The sequence below is a fragment of the Cydia fagiglandana genome, chromosome 3 (genome assembly GCF_963556715.1).
Source record: "Cydia fagiglandana chromosome 3, ilCydFagi1.1, whole genome shotgun sequence".
In the NCBI taxonomy this organism is placed as follows: domain Eukaryota; kingdom Metazoa; phylum Arthropoda; class Insecta; order Lepidoptera; family Tortricidae; genus Cydia; species Cydia fagiglandana.
Window position 1 is genome coordinate 12,595,679 of NC_085934.1, and position 16,764 is coordinate 12,612,442.

A 16,764-nucleotide genomic window follows, 5' to 3' on the forward strand; every position below is an offset into this window, starting at 1 on the left:
GGAAAGTGAAGTTTATTAATAATTTCAATTACTTAATTATTGCATAATATGCAAAATATGGTATAACAAGAAGATAAATAAATATAGAGAATAATATTAATATTGTTCTTGTGCTTCGAACTATAAGGTTTGTAATGTTGCTGCTTATAATGGTAATCGAATGTTAAAAACGAAACGCAAACGTCGGCCATATTTTCCCGACGTTCACGACATTCGTGTTGCAAAGCAAACGTCAACAATTCGCTGCGAATAGGAATTCATTTTATATTTACAAGTGCTGCGTTCTCAATAATATTTAGTGCCCCGTTTTTGTTTTAATGTAAAATGAATAGAACTGAGGGTTTGGTACAACGTAAACACGTTGCAAAAGACAATAATTCAGATGGTAATTTGAAAGAAAACCACGACATCGATGATAAGAAAAATGATAAAAGCTATGATGACGGAGATTCAAAAGAAACAAGATTGACATTAATGGAAGAAGTATTACTTTTAGGATTAAAGGATAAAGAGGTAATTATATTTTGCCATATCAGAATTAAGTATGGAGCAGGTTTAGGTCGCCTCCTTTCATTGTGTTTATTAATGACGAATGTTTCAGGGTTACACATCATTTTGGAATGACTGCATATCGAGCGGCTTGAGAGGATGTATTCTCATCGAACTGGGCTTAAGAGGTCGAGTAGAGTTGGAAAGAGCTGGTATGAGGAGAAAGGGACTGCTGTCTAGGAAAGTCATTGTAAAATCAGGTACCTACTTAATTTGACTTGCCTCTCACTTTTTAAGATTTAGCTGATCATAGCCGTCATCTATCAAAGGTTTGCAATGCCTTTTACATAACTTCCCACAGAATTTTATTGCATGTGTACATATACTTTAAAATAGAGTGTGGTATTGTGGTCTCATCATAAAATGACACAGACAAGGTTTATTGTTATTAAATCTCTGATACTAACACTACAGTTTGAATTCTACAATTTTAGTAGTCCAATTGAGCTTAATTTTACACTTAACTGAGACAGTTGCAGTCAAAATACCTTTGGGTGTGGGAATGATTGCATGTGTTTATAACTTTGTTCATTGTAAAATAGTTGCCAAACTATGAATTTAATAGGTAAAGTTCCAAACAGGCTTAGAAATGTTCAAATAGTTTCTTTTTACAGTTTTTAACTTTTATTTGGCTATAGTTCGTTTCTTTAGTAAATTAAAAGACATGTCAAGGATGCATAGTCTTTTAGTCCGGGAGCCGGCTGCATGAAACAAACCTCATCAAAAAATAGAATATACCTACCCTGTAGAGGTACCTGACATTTAGTAGATTCCAACGCACTTGGTCGGCCTAGGCTTAACCTGGCAGATTTTGTACAAATGGCAAAAACGTTGGACAAAAATTCATCAAAAAAAACCTCATCGAAAAATAGAATGAAACTTGTATGGTAGGATACCTGACCTTGAGGACAGTAAAAAAAAAGTGGTCGGCCTCACCTTAGCCTGGCAGTTTTTGCAGTCCGACCAGATTTATTGGGTCACGTGAGAGCTACAATTTACCTCATCGAAAAATAGAATGAAACAAACGGATTATAATAGCTAAAATAAGCCTGTTGACGTATGTCTTGGTCGGCCTCACCTTAACCTGGCAGTTTTTGCAGTCCGACCAGATTTATAAAAAAATCATCAAAATTTTTTTATCGATAAATCCTATGAAACTTGTATGGTACGATAGCTGCCTTTGAGAACAGTAAAAAAAAAAGTGGTCGGCCAAATCCTGTGTTGGCAGGTTCCTGTGTCCGACCAATTTTGTGGTACCACGTAATAGCTACAATTTACCTCATCGAAAAATAGAATGAAACAAACGGATTATAATAGCTAAAATAAGCCTGTTGACGTATGTCTTGGTCGGCCTCACCTTAACCTGGCAGTTTTTGCGGTCCGACCAAATATATAAAAAAAAAATCAAAAATTTTTTATCGAAAAATCGTATGAAACTTGTATGGTACGATAGCTGCCTTTGAGGACAGTAAAAAAAAATGGTCGGCCAAATCCTGTGTTGGCAGGTTCCTGTGTCCGACCAATTTTGTGGTACCACGTGAGAGCTACAATTTACCTCATCGAAAAATAGAATGAAACAAACGGATTATAATAGCTTAAATAAGCCTGTTGACGTATGTCTTGGTCGGCCTCACCTTAACCTGGCAGTTTTTGCAGTCCGACCAAATTTATGAAAAAATCATCAAAATTTTTTTATCGAAAAATCGTATGAAACTTGTATGGTACGATAGCTGCCTTTGAGGATAGTAAAAAAAAAGTGGTCGGCCAAATCCTGTGTTGGCAGGTTCTTGTGTCCGACCAATTTTGTGGTACCACGTAAGAGCTACAATTTACCTCATCGAAAAATAGAATGAAACAAACGGATTATAATAGCTAAAATAAGCCTGTTGACGTATGTCTTGGTCGGCCTCACCTTGACCTGGCAGTTTTTGCAGTCCGACCAAATTTATAAAAAAGTCATCAAATTTTTTTTATCGAAAAATCGTATGAAACTTGTATGGTACGATAGCTGCCTTTGAGGACAGTAAAAAAAAAAGTGGACGGCCAAATCCTGTGTTGGCAGGTTCCTCTGTCCGACCAATTTTGTGGTACCACGTGAGAGCTACAATTTACCTCATCGAAAAATAGAATGAAACAAACGGATTATAATAGCTAAAATAAGCCTGTTGACGTATGTCTTGGTCGGCCTTACCTTAACCTGGCAGTTTTTGCAGTCCGACCAAATTTATGAAAAAATCATCAAAAAAATTATATCGAAAAATCGTATGAAACTTGTATGGTACGATAGCTGCCTTTGAGGACAGTAAAAAAAAATGGTCGGCCAAATCCTGTGTTGGCAGGTTCCTGTCTCCGACCAATTTTGTGGTACCACGTGAGAGTTACAATTTACCACATCGAAAAATAGAATGAAACAAACGGATTATAATAGCTAAAATAACCCTGTTGACGTATGGCTTGTTACGGGCGGCTTTCATAAATTCAATGTAGCAGTGTGCGGCAGAATCCACTTGCATCAAATTTGATGCAACACATTGTGGCTGGACATTAAGAGATGAAATGTGTAAGATCAAATGGTTTGAAGGACACATAACGCCTTTGCGAGTCGAAGAAATAACAATAAGATAATCACTTAATATATGTGAGGTTATCTTGTGTATTTTTATTTATTTATATTTATTGAGAAGTTCAACAGCGTTTACATTAAATAATATACAAAAAACATGAGAACTTATAGCATAGCCAATAACAGAACTTCCTGTAATTTATACATCATAAAAAATCATCTGTGGGTAGACTTGTAACTTGTGCTGTACAAGAATCGTAAATATAACTTAATTTGTAACAGCCGTATTCATAAAAAATCCTTAAATGAGGAATGATCAGCTTATTAGCTAATCCACTGTTTAGGCTTAATAAGCCGTTGATAAGAACCATGATTTATAAACGTTTATTAGGGGTTTCTTAACTAATAAGCAGATTAGACCCGTTATGTTGGCATCTTGGCACATCATAGACAAAAATATGGCTGAACATTAATTAAAAAAAAAAGTTTGACAGCAGCACTAGCGGTAAATCATAAAATCCTGAACAATACGATGCACAATTTTGACCAGTTTTCTGGGTTATTATATATTAAAATAGCCTCTGCATCACAAAAACAAATAAATAATATTGCACGGCCGGAAGTTTTACGAAACTCGGTAAGCAACCACCTATATCATAGTCTGATAATCAGATATGTTACGAGTAAAGTTCATTGCAAGATTTGCAAGCAATATTGATAAAACTATGTGTTATTGCTTATAGTTTCAATATATTGTGGAATGAGGGAAAGAGGGCAGTTGCACATCTCAAGTCAAGAATTCTGCCTGCGCGCCATCGCCACCGTAATACCACGGATTCCAACACATTTTGTTCTGGTGGCGAAACACAAACGATATTGACACTATTCATATCAAATGATCGGTGAAGATAAATCAGGTGAGCAAGATTTGGTTATTCATTTCTTAACGTAAAATGTTGTAGTATTTTTATGAACATACCTCGACACCCAAAAAATTATGGCCTCTTCATTTTTAATTTGACGTACTATCGGTGTTTTTTAGAAGAGCAGAGCTAACTAAGCTAGTTAGGAGCTGTTTATAATTAGAATTAGTGAATAACATACTTAACCAACCACACGATGGAACCAATTTATCAGTGAAGTGGTGATTTATCTTAAAAACCTTTTTTGTTCGCCTAGGGCGCAGAGTTAAAGATAAGCGCTTATATATGCAACTTGACAATGACAATGTTTGCAGTGAAACATCTCAGCCAATAGCCGCATTAAAAGGCAAACTGCACAATTCATAATGAGGCAGAAATGTTCATTATTCACAGGAGTGTCGCTGTTGGTAGGTTATATAATTTTAAATCAACAAAGATATCAATATGATTTTTACATAAGGTACTTATCAATCATAACACACCATTGTAGGTTAATTATTTGTTTAAAAGTATATTAGCGTTTCAATTCATAACTTTGTTATTATTGTATAATTTCATTTTATCAAACTACAATTACCGGTAAGAAACAGTGTCTGTAGGTACGCTAGGTAGAAGTATGTATGAACAAAACAGACATGTATGTAATTCTTTAGTTTTGCTGTGAGATAGCTATGGTATTGACAAACAACAACAGAATCTCTGCCTGGATGGAGATCCATTATTCCATATAGTTACCACAACAATATGGAAATTATTCCATATTGCCATATCCATTAGGATGTTATACTTAAGCTTAAAATAAAAGATGATATAGGTTGATTCAATGAGTATATTAATTGAAACTGTGTTCTTTTCAGGTTGTGAGTATTCCATCATCAGCTATTTGTCCGGAGCTGGCTACACAATCCGGAGGCCACACTCTTCTGGCATCTAACCGGCCTGCACACCGCCATCAAATGAAGTTGGTTGTACTGAAATAAAGAAAAAATATTAACTAGTTTAATGATTGTCAAATGTAATAAAATTGTTTTATTTAAGTGGGTTGTTTGATTTCCCTAAATTAACACATGAAATATGTTGATATGTTATAATAAAAATCTCAGTTAAAAACTCATGAACTTGTTTTATTTATCTATCACAATGTAAAAAATTAACTCTGCTCAGTGTGGACTTCAACACAGAACTCAAGTATGCTAGCATTAATACCAATTAACCGAGTACACCCTTCTTTCATAGCAAATAGCACCACACAGCATTCAGTGCAGCGGCAGCATTAACAGTGCCTAGAAATCCAACCAAAGTAGGCCAACCACAGTTTATGTTTTTTATAGTGATAATGATAATACACCTACAAATTGGAATATGATATGTCCCACAACAAAGGTACCTATATACCTGCCCATATTATTCAATTAAGTATCTTCAGTATTGCTGTGCCCTTACAGGTTGCTATGTAATATGTGCGCAATTAATACTTTTTAGTTAGAGCTTGAGAATACCGTGATCTTATAATAAATCAACGTTTTATGGCAGGTAATGAGTATGAAACAAAAGTAGGTATACTCACTTCTTTGCGCTGTAGGAGTTCCGGGAGTAGTTTTCATTCTTTTATGATAGGTATATAGGTTGGTGAGGTGCTTTATCCGACGCCGGTGCCCCAGTCGTAGAAGTCTAGTCTTATGGTATAACAGTTCGTATCGCATAAATTGCTTGCATCTTGATGAATGCGACATACAATCGTGCAAACAACTCCTAGCAAAGGCACAATATCTAGGTTTCCCGCTATTTGCGCACTTTATCTAGGTATGTAATGGTTTATCTCCTTATTTACACATATTAAACCACTCATTTATTAAATTTAGACGTTTTTTAAACAAAAAGAACACCCAAATCACTAAATTACGATACAAGTCTCATCGACGTTTGCACTAATTTGTGAAATGCTGTCTTGTCAAAATCAGCTGTTTTGTGACCGCCATCTTGTATTTTAGGGATAATAAACAGATAAAGAAGGGTCCACGGCTCCATAACTTTCCGAGGATTTAATAAAGAGATGATCAACTGTTTAGCGCTAAAAAGTGTTTATGAATCACGTTTTGTGACATCCGGTTATCAGCAACTGATGATCAATGCTCTAACTGTTTATGAATACGGCTGTAAGTCTTTAAGGTACAAGGAAAAAGAGAAAAAATTAATAATAACTGTAAACTGGAAAAAAAATCCTAAAATAGTAGGTATAGCTCTAATTTTGCGTAAACAATAAATAAAAAATAGTAAAATAAAAATACATACAGTACCTACATAAACGAGCGAATCTATTACTTTGTATGCATTTATTGGAATTTATGTGTGTGTGTGTGTGTGTGTGTGTGTGTGTGTGTGTGTGGGTGGGTGGGTGGGTGTATGTGTGTAAGTGGGTGTGATAGTGCGTGACTACCAGGAAAGTTGCTTTGCAATTTGTGATTTGAAAACACGTCTGGAGGAGAAGAAAGGGTCAATGTTTTGGAACGATTTATTATAGGTACGTGCGATTCTACTCAGAATTTAATAGAATAGAATTTTGGCCATAATTGGTATGATGACAGGGAATATGGAATAGTGTGGTGTGACGAGTTCGGCTCGTGGGAGCGCGGAGCCCTAACTGTGACAGCAATCCAACGCAGTCTAGATGCCCGTTGAGAACATCGTGGAGGAACATTTTACCATTTATTTAAATTTTGGAAGGATCACGTGCAGTTTTTCCTCTTATATTACAAGTGTTCGATTGAAAACTAAGCTTTGGTGTATACCTGGATCACCTGCACGTACAAGAAGGCGTTTCATATACGCCCGCCCATCAGATAGGTACACAAAGTCATGATGCGTATGGAATACAGCATGTGTGGTCCTATTCTAGCTGTCACGTGGTATCACAAATTTGGTCGGACTGCAAAAACTGCCAGGCTACGGTGAGGCCGACCAAGCCATACGTCAACAGGTTTATTTTAGGTATTATAATCCGTTTGTTTCATTCTATTTTTCGATGAGATAAATTGTAGCTCTCACGTGACCCAATAAATCTGGTCGGACTGCAAAAACTGCCAGGTTAAGGTGAGGCCGACCAAGACATACGTCGACAGGCTTATTTTAGCTATTATAATCCGTTTGTTTCATTCTATTTTTCGATGAGGTAAATTGTAGCTCTCACGTGACCCAATAAATCTGGTCGGACTGCAAAAACTGCCAGGCTAAGGTGAGGCCGACCACTTTTTTTTTACTGTCCTCAAGGTCAGGTATCCTACCATACAAGTTTCATTCTATTTTTCGATGAGGTTTTTTTTGATGAATTTTTGTCCAACGTTTTTGCCATTTGTACAAAATCTGCCAGGTTAAGCCTAGGCCGACCAAGTGCGTTGGAATCTACTAAATGTCAGGTACCTCTACAGGGTAGGTATATTCTATTTTTTGATGAGGTTTGTTTCATGCAGCCGGCTCCCGGACTATTTTTCTAAAGCTAAAAAAACGAACTATAGACTAGAACATTCCCGCACCCAATAATCTGGGGTATGGTTATAAGTAATGTGTAAGTTTAATTGGTTATAGATTTCTTTTAATATATGCACTATGCATATAAGTTCCAGGGAAATAATTAATATATTATTTTCAGATACACCTACAGGAGATGTCCTATTGGATGAAGCTTTGAAACACATGAAAGAAACTGATCCACCAGAATCTGTACAAAGCTGGATAGAATATCTTAGTGGTAAGTATCACACCCTGGTTGTTTTCAAATCAAATTTAATTACCTAAACTATTAATAAATAAATAAATTTTATAGGACATTTTTACACAGATTGACAATGTCTCACAGTAAGCACTGGAAGGCTTGTGTTGTGAGTATTTAGACAACAATATACATATATATAATATGTAAATACTTAAATATGTAGAAACACCCATGACTAGGGAACAAATATCTGTGCTCATCACACAAATAAATGCCCTTACTGGGATTCAAACCCAGGACCATCGGGTTCATAGGCAGTGTAACCACATTAATTGAGCATTATTAAATATTATTATAGGACATTTTTTACACAAATTGACTAAGCCCCACGGTAAGCTCAAGAAGGCTTGTGTTGTGGGTACTCAGACAACGATATAATATATAATATATAAATACTTAAATACATAGAAAACAACCATGACTCAGGAACAAATATCTGTATCATCATACAAATAAATGCCCTTACCGGGATTCGAACCCGGGACCATCGGCTTCATAGGCAGGGTTACTACCCACTAGGCCAGAGTGGTCGTATTATTAGCGAAAAGGGATTTAAAATCAATGAATAAAGTAAAAAAAATCTACTAAAATTAAATTAAAATGTTACATCTTTCTTTACTCATTTAGTGTGTGGACTTGTTTGTGATTCTGTGTATGAACTAACTATTTCTTTGAGCTGTGTCTTTTCATTTCTAAGAAATCCATCATTTAAATATTTAGCTCATGGAAATATCTGTTTTTTCCAGGTGAAACATGGAATCCCATGAAACTCAAATATCAATTAAAAAACGTCCGTGAAAGGTTGGCTAAGAATTTAGTAGAAAAAGGTGTCCTGACGACTGAGAAACAAAACTTTTTGCTCTTTGATATGACCACGCATCCCCTGACAGACAACGTAGTGAAGTGCCGCTTAGTTAAAAAGGTAGGTAATTGAATGGCTTTTACAATAATGTTGATTTTCAAGCAGCAGCAATGCTAATCAATTCCAAAGTAAAAACTATATAATTCATTACACAACCTAGAGTTAACCCGTCGGAACCCGGGCTTTCATGGATATATTTTTATACTGATGATATAAGACTATATGGACGTCATATGATGGCACTAGGTACCAAAAGATTAAGCCCTCTTGCCCTCTATCAGTGCCAGTCTTCGGTGTTTCTATTGATCTACATAATAAACATATAATCAATAATAATCCACAACACTGCATGGAATGAAATAAAATATTTGTTTTCTTTCTGCTTAGCTATGCAGCTTTTTATCTATTGTAGAAAACTGACCGGATTGTTTTATTTTATATGGGTAAGACCATGATGTAATCTTATCAAGTACCTGTTAAAGAACATTACAAGTAATTAGAAATGGTCAATGCTAATTAAGTAATGCAATCAAATTGCATTAGGGCTGGCTTTGCTCGTAAACTAGCTAGTTTTCATTGCAAATAGCAACTCTATTGTTTACTTATTCTTGTTTGATAACTGACGAAACAATGTGCGCGTAAAACAGGATGGTGAATATTTAGTGCCGCTGTCACACTTATGTGCATTGTTTTGGCATATTTTGGTTAAGTTTCATAACAGTTCTATTGTTATAATGTTCAAAATATTTCACTTTGACTTGCAGTTTACTTCTATGTTACGCCACTAATTATGTGAACATGTCTTAAAAGAAAGACATGTTTTGATACTTTTAAGCGAGCAATATTTATTTCTCGGGGATCTCGCAAAGGGCTCTAACGATTTTGATCAAATTTGCTTTATGGGGGTTTTCGGGGGCGCAATTTCACATTTTCGCAACGCGCATTTTCGAGTTTTTATACGAGTATGTTTTCCGAGCGTGGTAAAATAACTGAATATCATGAAGTTACCAATGCAGCTTTTACGAAAGCTATAACTACAGGTCTGCAACATTAAGCCACGTTTCCTTACATACTACATACATTTATGTGTAAAGTATGTTTACATTAGTCACGTGTCTAATAAAGGAATTCGATTGGCTAGTCTAATCTACAGGGTGGTAAAAAATAAGTGCATTCCTGTTGCCAGGGAGGTTTAGGGATTATACTGAGCAACTTTTACCTCCCTGGTAATGGGAATGTACTTAGATTTTGGCCTCTATGTATATTCGTTTAAAAAAAATTGTCAGTATAAAGTTGGTAAGACAACAGTATTTTTTCAAAGTAATCCAGTTATCTCCATTTTGAAGATAACAAATAATAGTAATAATATGTTTTTAATCTATTAAGGTTGGTATACCATTTGTGCAATATCTTGATCCAATTTATATTTGCATCTCACTATTGATGTTCAAAATGACATTGACATTGTAATAGTTTTCAACACAAGAGCAAGATACTGGAGTCAGTTACGGATCGCTGCCATATATGACCCAAAAAATTTTTATTAAGCTATGAGCTTCATCACATATGATCTCTGAGTAATTCTAAGCATTTCTAGCCTCGGAGGCGAGAAGAAGCGTGCGTCTAGTCGAGGAGGGCGGAGTACAAAGATGGCCGCCACCCGTCATCATTCAAAAAAATCTGTTCTGGTCTTGGTAGCTACTAGGGCAAGTTTGGTATCATTTTCGTATAAACCGAAGACGTGGAATTCATTGCTGATATTTGTTTTTTTCAGTTTCATAGTAATTTTGGAAGAAAAACGTAAAAAGATAAAAATTTGGGATGGAGGTTTTTGCTTTGAGAGCTAATAACTTTTGTATAGTGGCCAAAAGTATCATACAAAAAATACTATAATAAAGCGCAATTCATGCAGCTTCTAAACATATACATGTTTAGTAATATTCTACTGCAAAAAGATGGTGAAAAAATTATTAAATGATCGCAGCGCGGGTAGTTGGACTTTCGTTTATCTTGCGGACCGTCGTTTATCTTACAAAATGGTCGAGTACGAGTATCTACGTAGGTAACTATGCTTACTTTGCTAGATTTTATGATGACGAATAAAATGCTTTCTGTATATTTAATGTCCGCAGTTTCCAGTACACAGACATAATGCTGGTATAGGTTAAAAAAATACACACAGGTATCCCCATGTCTAAAGAGGAGGGCGGCTCGCTTAACAAATAAGATCATGTACAACCGCAATTTCAGGTTGGGTTAAGTTAGGTTCGATAGGCACTGGTCCCACCGCGAGCTAGTAAGCTATGAACTATCGGCTATAAACACGAACAAAAGATAAGCACTCCCGTGTAAATAAAAGAGACACGGCGATATTTATAGTTACTCGCCCAGCGGTGAGCTATATCGCCGTGTCTCTTTTATTTACACGGGAGTGCTTATCTTTTGTTCGTGTTTATAGCCAATAGCTCATAGCTTACTAGTTCGCGGTGGGACCAGTGCCTTAGTTACCTTTTATCCCTCGGAGCAGAAAATAGATGCCCCGCGAGGCGGGGCTTCGTTGGTTTGTCACCAAGTCATACTTGCATAACCTATATTAGTATGACAAATATACATAGCTGTTATGATTTCTAAATGTAAGCTCTCAGCATAATAGTTATTTGTTTTACAAGGGGGCAAAGTTGTTGTTTAACCGCTCGTGCTAATATTGATACCCGATCAAGCGAAAGATTTCAAAATTGTACCACGAGCGTAGTGAGTGGTTCGAAAAATGGAATCTTGAGCGTTGTAAGGGTTTCAAAGAACGAGGGTTAAACAAAATTTGCCGCCGAGTGAAACACAGAATTTTTCATCACACCAACCTGAAGCAAATATTAAATGTAAAATATCAAACAAAATCAAATCCAAATGAATGTTATGTGCAGGTTGAAGTTATTTATTAAAAACAACAAGTAAGTACCTATAAAATTACTTAAAGTGAGTTATAGCATGAAAATTATCGTGAAAATAAATATTTTGCCTCTTCCTAAGTAGTACAATTTTTCTCATAAATAGTGTTTTAGTATTATCAGCAAAAATAAGAGCGCTATTTTATTAGAATAATTTCATTCATAATAGTTATTTCTCGGACCCAATTTTGGACCCGGGTATATCCTTAAACTACGTTCAAAAGAGAGGTATGGGCACTGTGAATGTCATCTCGCTTTGTGTGGTAGGGCACAGCACAGCGGATGTCATTCCAGATCTATCCGAGCAGACCCCAACTGGGGAAGTACGTACTTACCTCCACCTTACAGAAAACACCGGTCAAATAACACTAGGCCCCACTCAAATCGTTGCAAGTGCATTAAAATTAAAGTGCATAAAATTATGTCTGTATGATGAATTATGTCTGGATGAAAGTATTTTATTCGTCATCATAAAATCTATCAAAGTAAGCATACCTACGTAGATACTCGTACTCGATCATTTTGTAAGATAAACGACGGTCCGCAAGATAAACGAAAGTCCAACTACCCGCGCTGCGGTCATTTAATAATTTTTTCACCATCTTTTTGCAGTAGGATATTACTCAACGTGTATATGTTTAGAATCTGCATGAATTACGCTTTATTATAGTATTTTTTATATGATATTTTTGGCCACTATACAAAAGTTATTAGCTCTCAAAGCAAAAACCTCCATCCTAAATTTTCATCTTTTTACGTTTTTCTTGTAAAATTACTATGAAGCTGAAAAAAACAAATATCAGCAATGAATTCTACGTCTCCGGTTTATACGAAAATGATACCAAACTTGCCCTAGTAGCCACCAGGACCAGAACAGATTTTTTTGAATGATGACGGGTGGCGGCCATCTTTGTACCGCCCCTCCCCTTATTGCCTCCCAGGCTTGAAATGCTTAGAATTACTCAAAGATCATATGTGATGAAGCTCATAGCTTAATAAAAAATTTTTGGGTCAACTTCATAACTGACTCCGCTAAGAGTGGAGTAAGTAGTTATTTTTTTATGTATAAAGCAACGTGTAGGTTTTAATAATAATAGTGTCTCGATACCTAGTCAAAATATCTCCCCTTTTTAACCGACTTCCAAATCTCAAAGAAGGAGGTTATCAATTCGGTTGTATGTTTTTTTTTATTTTTTTTATTTTTATTTTTTTTTATGTTTGTTACTCCATAACTCCGTCATTACTGGACCGATTTTGAAAATTCTTTTTTTGATTGAATGTATATGCATATAGATTGGTCCCGTTTTTGTCAAAATCCAGTTCTGATGATGGGATCCATGAGGAATCGAGGGAACTCCTCAAATCTTAAAGGCATACACATAGTGATTTTTGGTTTTTTGTCAACGAATCAAGCATATACATCCAAAAAAGTGACATTTGATGAAGTGGAACTGCTGATGATGATCAGAACGGAACTCTTCAACGACGCATAGTTCACGGTTGGCGATTTGTCCTCTTCGTTATGTTTGCTAAGCAAGTTAAATTTTTAAGCCACATTTTTGTCAAGCTCGAGTTCTGATGATGGGATCCATGAGGAATCAAGGGAACTCCTCAAATCTTAAAGGCATGCGTATAGAGATTTTTGTATTTACATCAGAAAATCAAGCATTTTCATTAAAAACTGTTGCATTTGATGAAGTGGAACTGCTGATGATGATCAGAACAGAACTCTTCAACGACGCATAGTTCACGGTTGGCGATTTGTCCTCGTCGTTATGTTTGTTAAGCAAGTTAAGTTTTTAAGCCACATTTTTGTCAAGCTTGAGTTCTGATGATGGGATCCATGAGGAATCAAGGGAACTCCTCAAATCTTAAAGGCATGCGTATAGAGATTTTTGTATTTACATCAGAAAATCAAGCATTTTCATTAAAAACTGTTGCATTTGATGAAGTGGAACTGCTGATGATGATCAGAACAGAACTCTTAAACGACGCATAGTTCACGTTTGGTGATTTTTCCTTTTCGTTATGTTCGTTAAGCAAGTTAAGTTTTTAAGCCACATTTTTGTTAAGCTCGAGTTCTGATGATGGGATCCATAAGGAATCGAGTCCTCAAATATTAAAGGCATACGTATGGATTTTTTTGTATTTTCATCATAAAATCAAGCATTTACATTAAAAACTGTCGCATTTGATGAAGTGGAACTGCTGATGATGACCAGAACAGAACTCTTCAATGACGCATGGTACACGTTTGGTGATTACGAATTTCGATTTTGACTTGGACTGGGACCCGGACTCGGAGTCATACCCGGATCCGGTTCGGACCCGGACCTGGACTCGGATCCGGATTCGGACCCGGACTCGGATCCGGACTCGGACCCGGTCTCGGACCCGGACACGGACCCGGACTCTGACCCGGACTCGGACCCGGACCTTGACCCAGAAAACCAGTATGATACCTTAACTAAATAAACAACTATGATTACCTACCATAAAATTAATGTAGGTATAAAGTACGATGATGCCAATCTTACTAGCCCCTCCCGCTTAAACCCCCGTACACCGCACGGCATGCGCCATTAAGTGGGTTAGGTTAGGTTTGAACTGCGATCCTCACAGAACCGAACAAGGATTAGGTTAGGTTAGAACTGCGAGCCTTACAGAAACGAAATGCTACTTGAAAAGTGGGTTTGATTAGGTTGGTTCGAATTGCGATCCGCACAGAACCGAACTGCTATCTGAGGAGTGGGTTAGGTTAGGCTAGAACTACGACCCTCATGGCTCCTCTTCACGATGGGCCAACGCCGGCCACTCCAAGGGACGCATTTATGCGTTAGAGGGAGCAAGTGATAGTGCATGGCTGCGTCCCTTGGAGTGGCCGGCGTTGGCCCATCCTGTACAGGAGCCATTATACAGAAGCGAAATGCTAGTAAAAAAGTGGGTGGTTTTACCTCCTTTTCTACATAGTGTACCATCTACAATAATCTTTCATCAGCCCCCATGGAAGTCGGTTTTTTTTTCTTAAAAATTATATTACAACTAATTTTCAAATATTGTCATTTATATTGCAGGTGCAAGAAGCGGCGCTGCGGCGCTCTGTGACAGACGTGGCGCACGCCGACAAGCGGTCGCTGGCGCTGCTGATGCTGGCGCACTCGGCCGACGTGCTGGAGAACGCGTTCGCGCCGCTCTCCGACGAGGACTACGAGCTGGCCACGCGCCGCGTGCGCACGCTGCTCGACCTGGACTTCGAGGCCGAGGCCATGCGCCCCGAGGCCTGCGAGATCATGTGGGCCGTCTTCGCCGCCTTCACTAAATAACAATTATTCATAAACATTCACGCGTACCGATTATATCGTTATCGCTGACAACCAGGAAGTTGCGAAATTTATAATTCGTATCGAAATTATCAACAGAAAGGCGACTTGATAGTTCAAATCCCGTAATGTAATTATTTGCAAAGCGATGTCCGAGTGGGAGATGATTACTTTTATGAGATTTCAATCGCCGTCGGTTTTCTAATAAAGACGGGTTAAATATCGTTATAGTAAGAAGTGAGTTGTTAGTGTCATGGGGTTTTGTATGTCAAATAAAAGCCAGTATTACTTAAGTTTGAGCTGTTCAGATTAGAGTCAAAAACATCAAATTCCTGACAAAGGATATCCCAGCTTCCTGATTTAAAATATTCCTTCCTGACATACATTGGAATTTTTGCACAATTTTTCTTAATTTTTGATATGTCAGATTGTGTATTAGATTTTTATATGTACCTATTTTGTAAAGTGTAACCCAGTTAAATGTAACAATATAATTTTAATGTACCTAAGTAGATTTATGTGCTGATGGTATTACTTAAATAAAATGAATTCAAGCTTTTCTGAGCATGATGTGACTTTGATTTAGATCTTTTGGTACATTAAAACGTTTAAAATAAGTTAATGATTTTGTATATTTTTTATATATGGATCCAAGAGTGTCTGAATTTGTAGTATTTCTTTCTGTCTTCTTTATTTACTAGACTATGGTTTATTTTAGAAATAGGAACGCTTGCCTTGCTGTATTGAACTGTATCTATAAATGTCAGAGTAATTAAGTTATGTATCTCGAAACACTGTTAGTAACAGATATGAAGATATCACGATCCACATTAAATTTATTAGTTTTTAAAAGTAGTTTAGTTCGCGTAGTAATTTCCATGCGTTGTTTGTTTTGCAATTCTATGCAGTTTCGATAGATTTATTTTTATGAATATTGCTTTTAAATTAAGTAACTTAGTGGGTGATGTTGTATGTGTCACAATATAACATTATTGTGATATACCTAAATGAATGGTGGCTCAGCTCAAAATACGATCCTGATACGAGTTAGAACAAGCAATATCTTAAAGTTTTTGGTGCCACGGTGTTACAACTATTACAAGGACAGACTATGTAGCATGATTGCGTTTAAGTTCCTTAAATCGGAGCTGTATTATCTAGAACAGGCATAAACTCAATCATACTACTACCACTGCAGGTGCTCTAGGTTTAGGTATGTATCACTGTTCAGTATGATTTTTGTCGACTAAAACTTTGAGGCAGCAATTCTACTTTACCTCAATGCTTTTGTACTGGGTACCAGGCTTACAAAATGTTCAGAAAAACGCAGAACGCCTTTATTGGAGTGACTCGTATGTGTCATGATTGTCATGAATCACTAGAGTCGATACCTAGTTATTAAGTAGCTTAAATTTAAATCGTGGTGTAAGATAAGTTTCCTTTTATTTATCATTTATTTCGAAACACGTTATACGTTGGGACATTGTTTTAATAAATTATATTTGTACATAAATAGTCTATGATGTATAACAAAATTAAGGAAATAGATCGAATACAAAATTCACAATTTAAGAAGTGTGTAAAAAAAATAGTTATAAAATGTATCATAAAATTCATACATGTAATGGTATTAAAATTATTGAAATATATTCCTTAGTACCTATTAACTGAGCTGTTTTGTTTATCTTTATTGTCTTTGAACTGATTTAGAAGTATGCCATCATTTGGTTGGTCTTCGCTGCAGTTCTATTTTACCTACCCTTTTTTTTGTAATGTAAAATAAGGCAGAGTCCCTGATCCATCTTGCTGATGCATGAAGCGATGTCCCCAGTT

General features: G+C 36.4%; 1 protein-coding gene and 2 long non-coding RNA genes across 3 annotated transcripts; 2 read left to right on the plus strand and 1 right to left on the minus strand.

Annotated features, from left to right (window-relative positions):
* The first annotated feature begins 191 nt into the window (after nucleotides 1-191).
* Nucleotides 192-16,598, plus strand: LOC134680102 (Golgi phosphoprotein 3 homolog sauron). Its single transcript, XM_063539148.1, has 5 exons — nucleotides 192-513; nucleotides 602-749; nucleotides 7,682-7,780; nucleotides 8,551-8,726; nucleotides 14,686-16,598. Exons 1-5 carry the CDS (start codon nucleotides 325-327, stop codon nucleotides 14,932-14,934), a joined length of 861 nt encoding a protein of 286 aa, XP_063395218.1. The 5' UTR covers nucleotides 192-324; the 3' UTR covers nucleotides 14,935-16,598.
* LOC134680535 (uncharacterized) lies at nucleotides 3,400-5,149 on the plus strand. Its single transcript, XR_010100464.1, has 2 exons — nucleotides 3,400-3,749; nucleotides 3,856-5,149. It is a non-coding gene; the product is annotated as an uncharacterized LOC134680535 (long non-coding RNA).
* Nucleotides 4,851-6,184, minus strand: LOC134680536 (uncharacterized). Its single transcript, XR_010100465.1, has 2 exons — nucleotides 5,603-6,184; nucleotides 4,851-5,006 (listed from the first exon to the last, which is right to left on the minus strand). It is a non-coding gene; the product is annotated as an uncharacterized LOC134680536 (long non-coding RNA).
* Nucleotides 16,599-16,764: the final 166 nt, after the last annotated feature.

Excerpts from the sequence above, each read along its gene's own strand:
- LOC134680102 (XM_063539148.1), top strand. The coding sequence starts at position 325 with ATGAATAGAACTGAGGGTTTGGTACAACGTAAACACGTTGCAAAAGAC. Across the intron at positions 514-601 it reads TAGGATTAAAGGATAAAGAG|GGTTACACATCATTTTGGAA; the intron begins GTAATTATATTT and ends CGAATGTTTCAG. Across the intron at positions 750-7,681 it reads GAAAGTCATTGTAAAATCAG|ATACACCTACAGGAGATGTC; the intron begins GTACCTACTTAA and ends TATTATTTTCAG.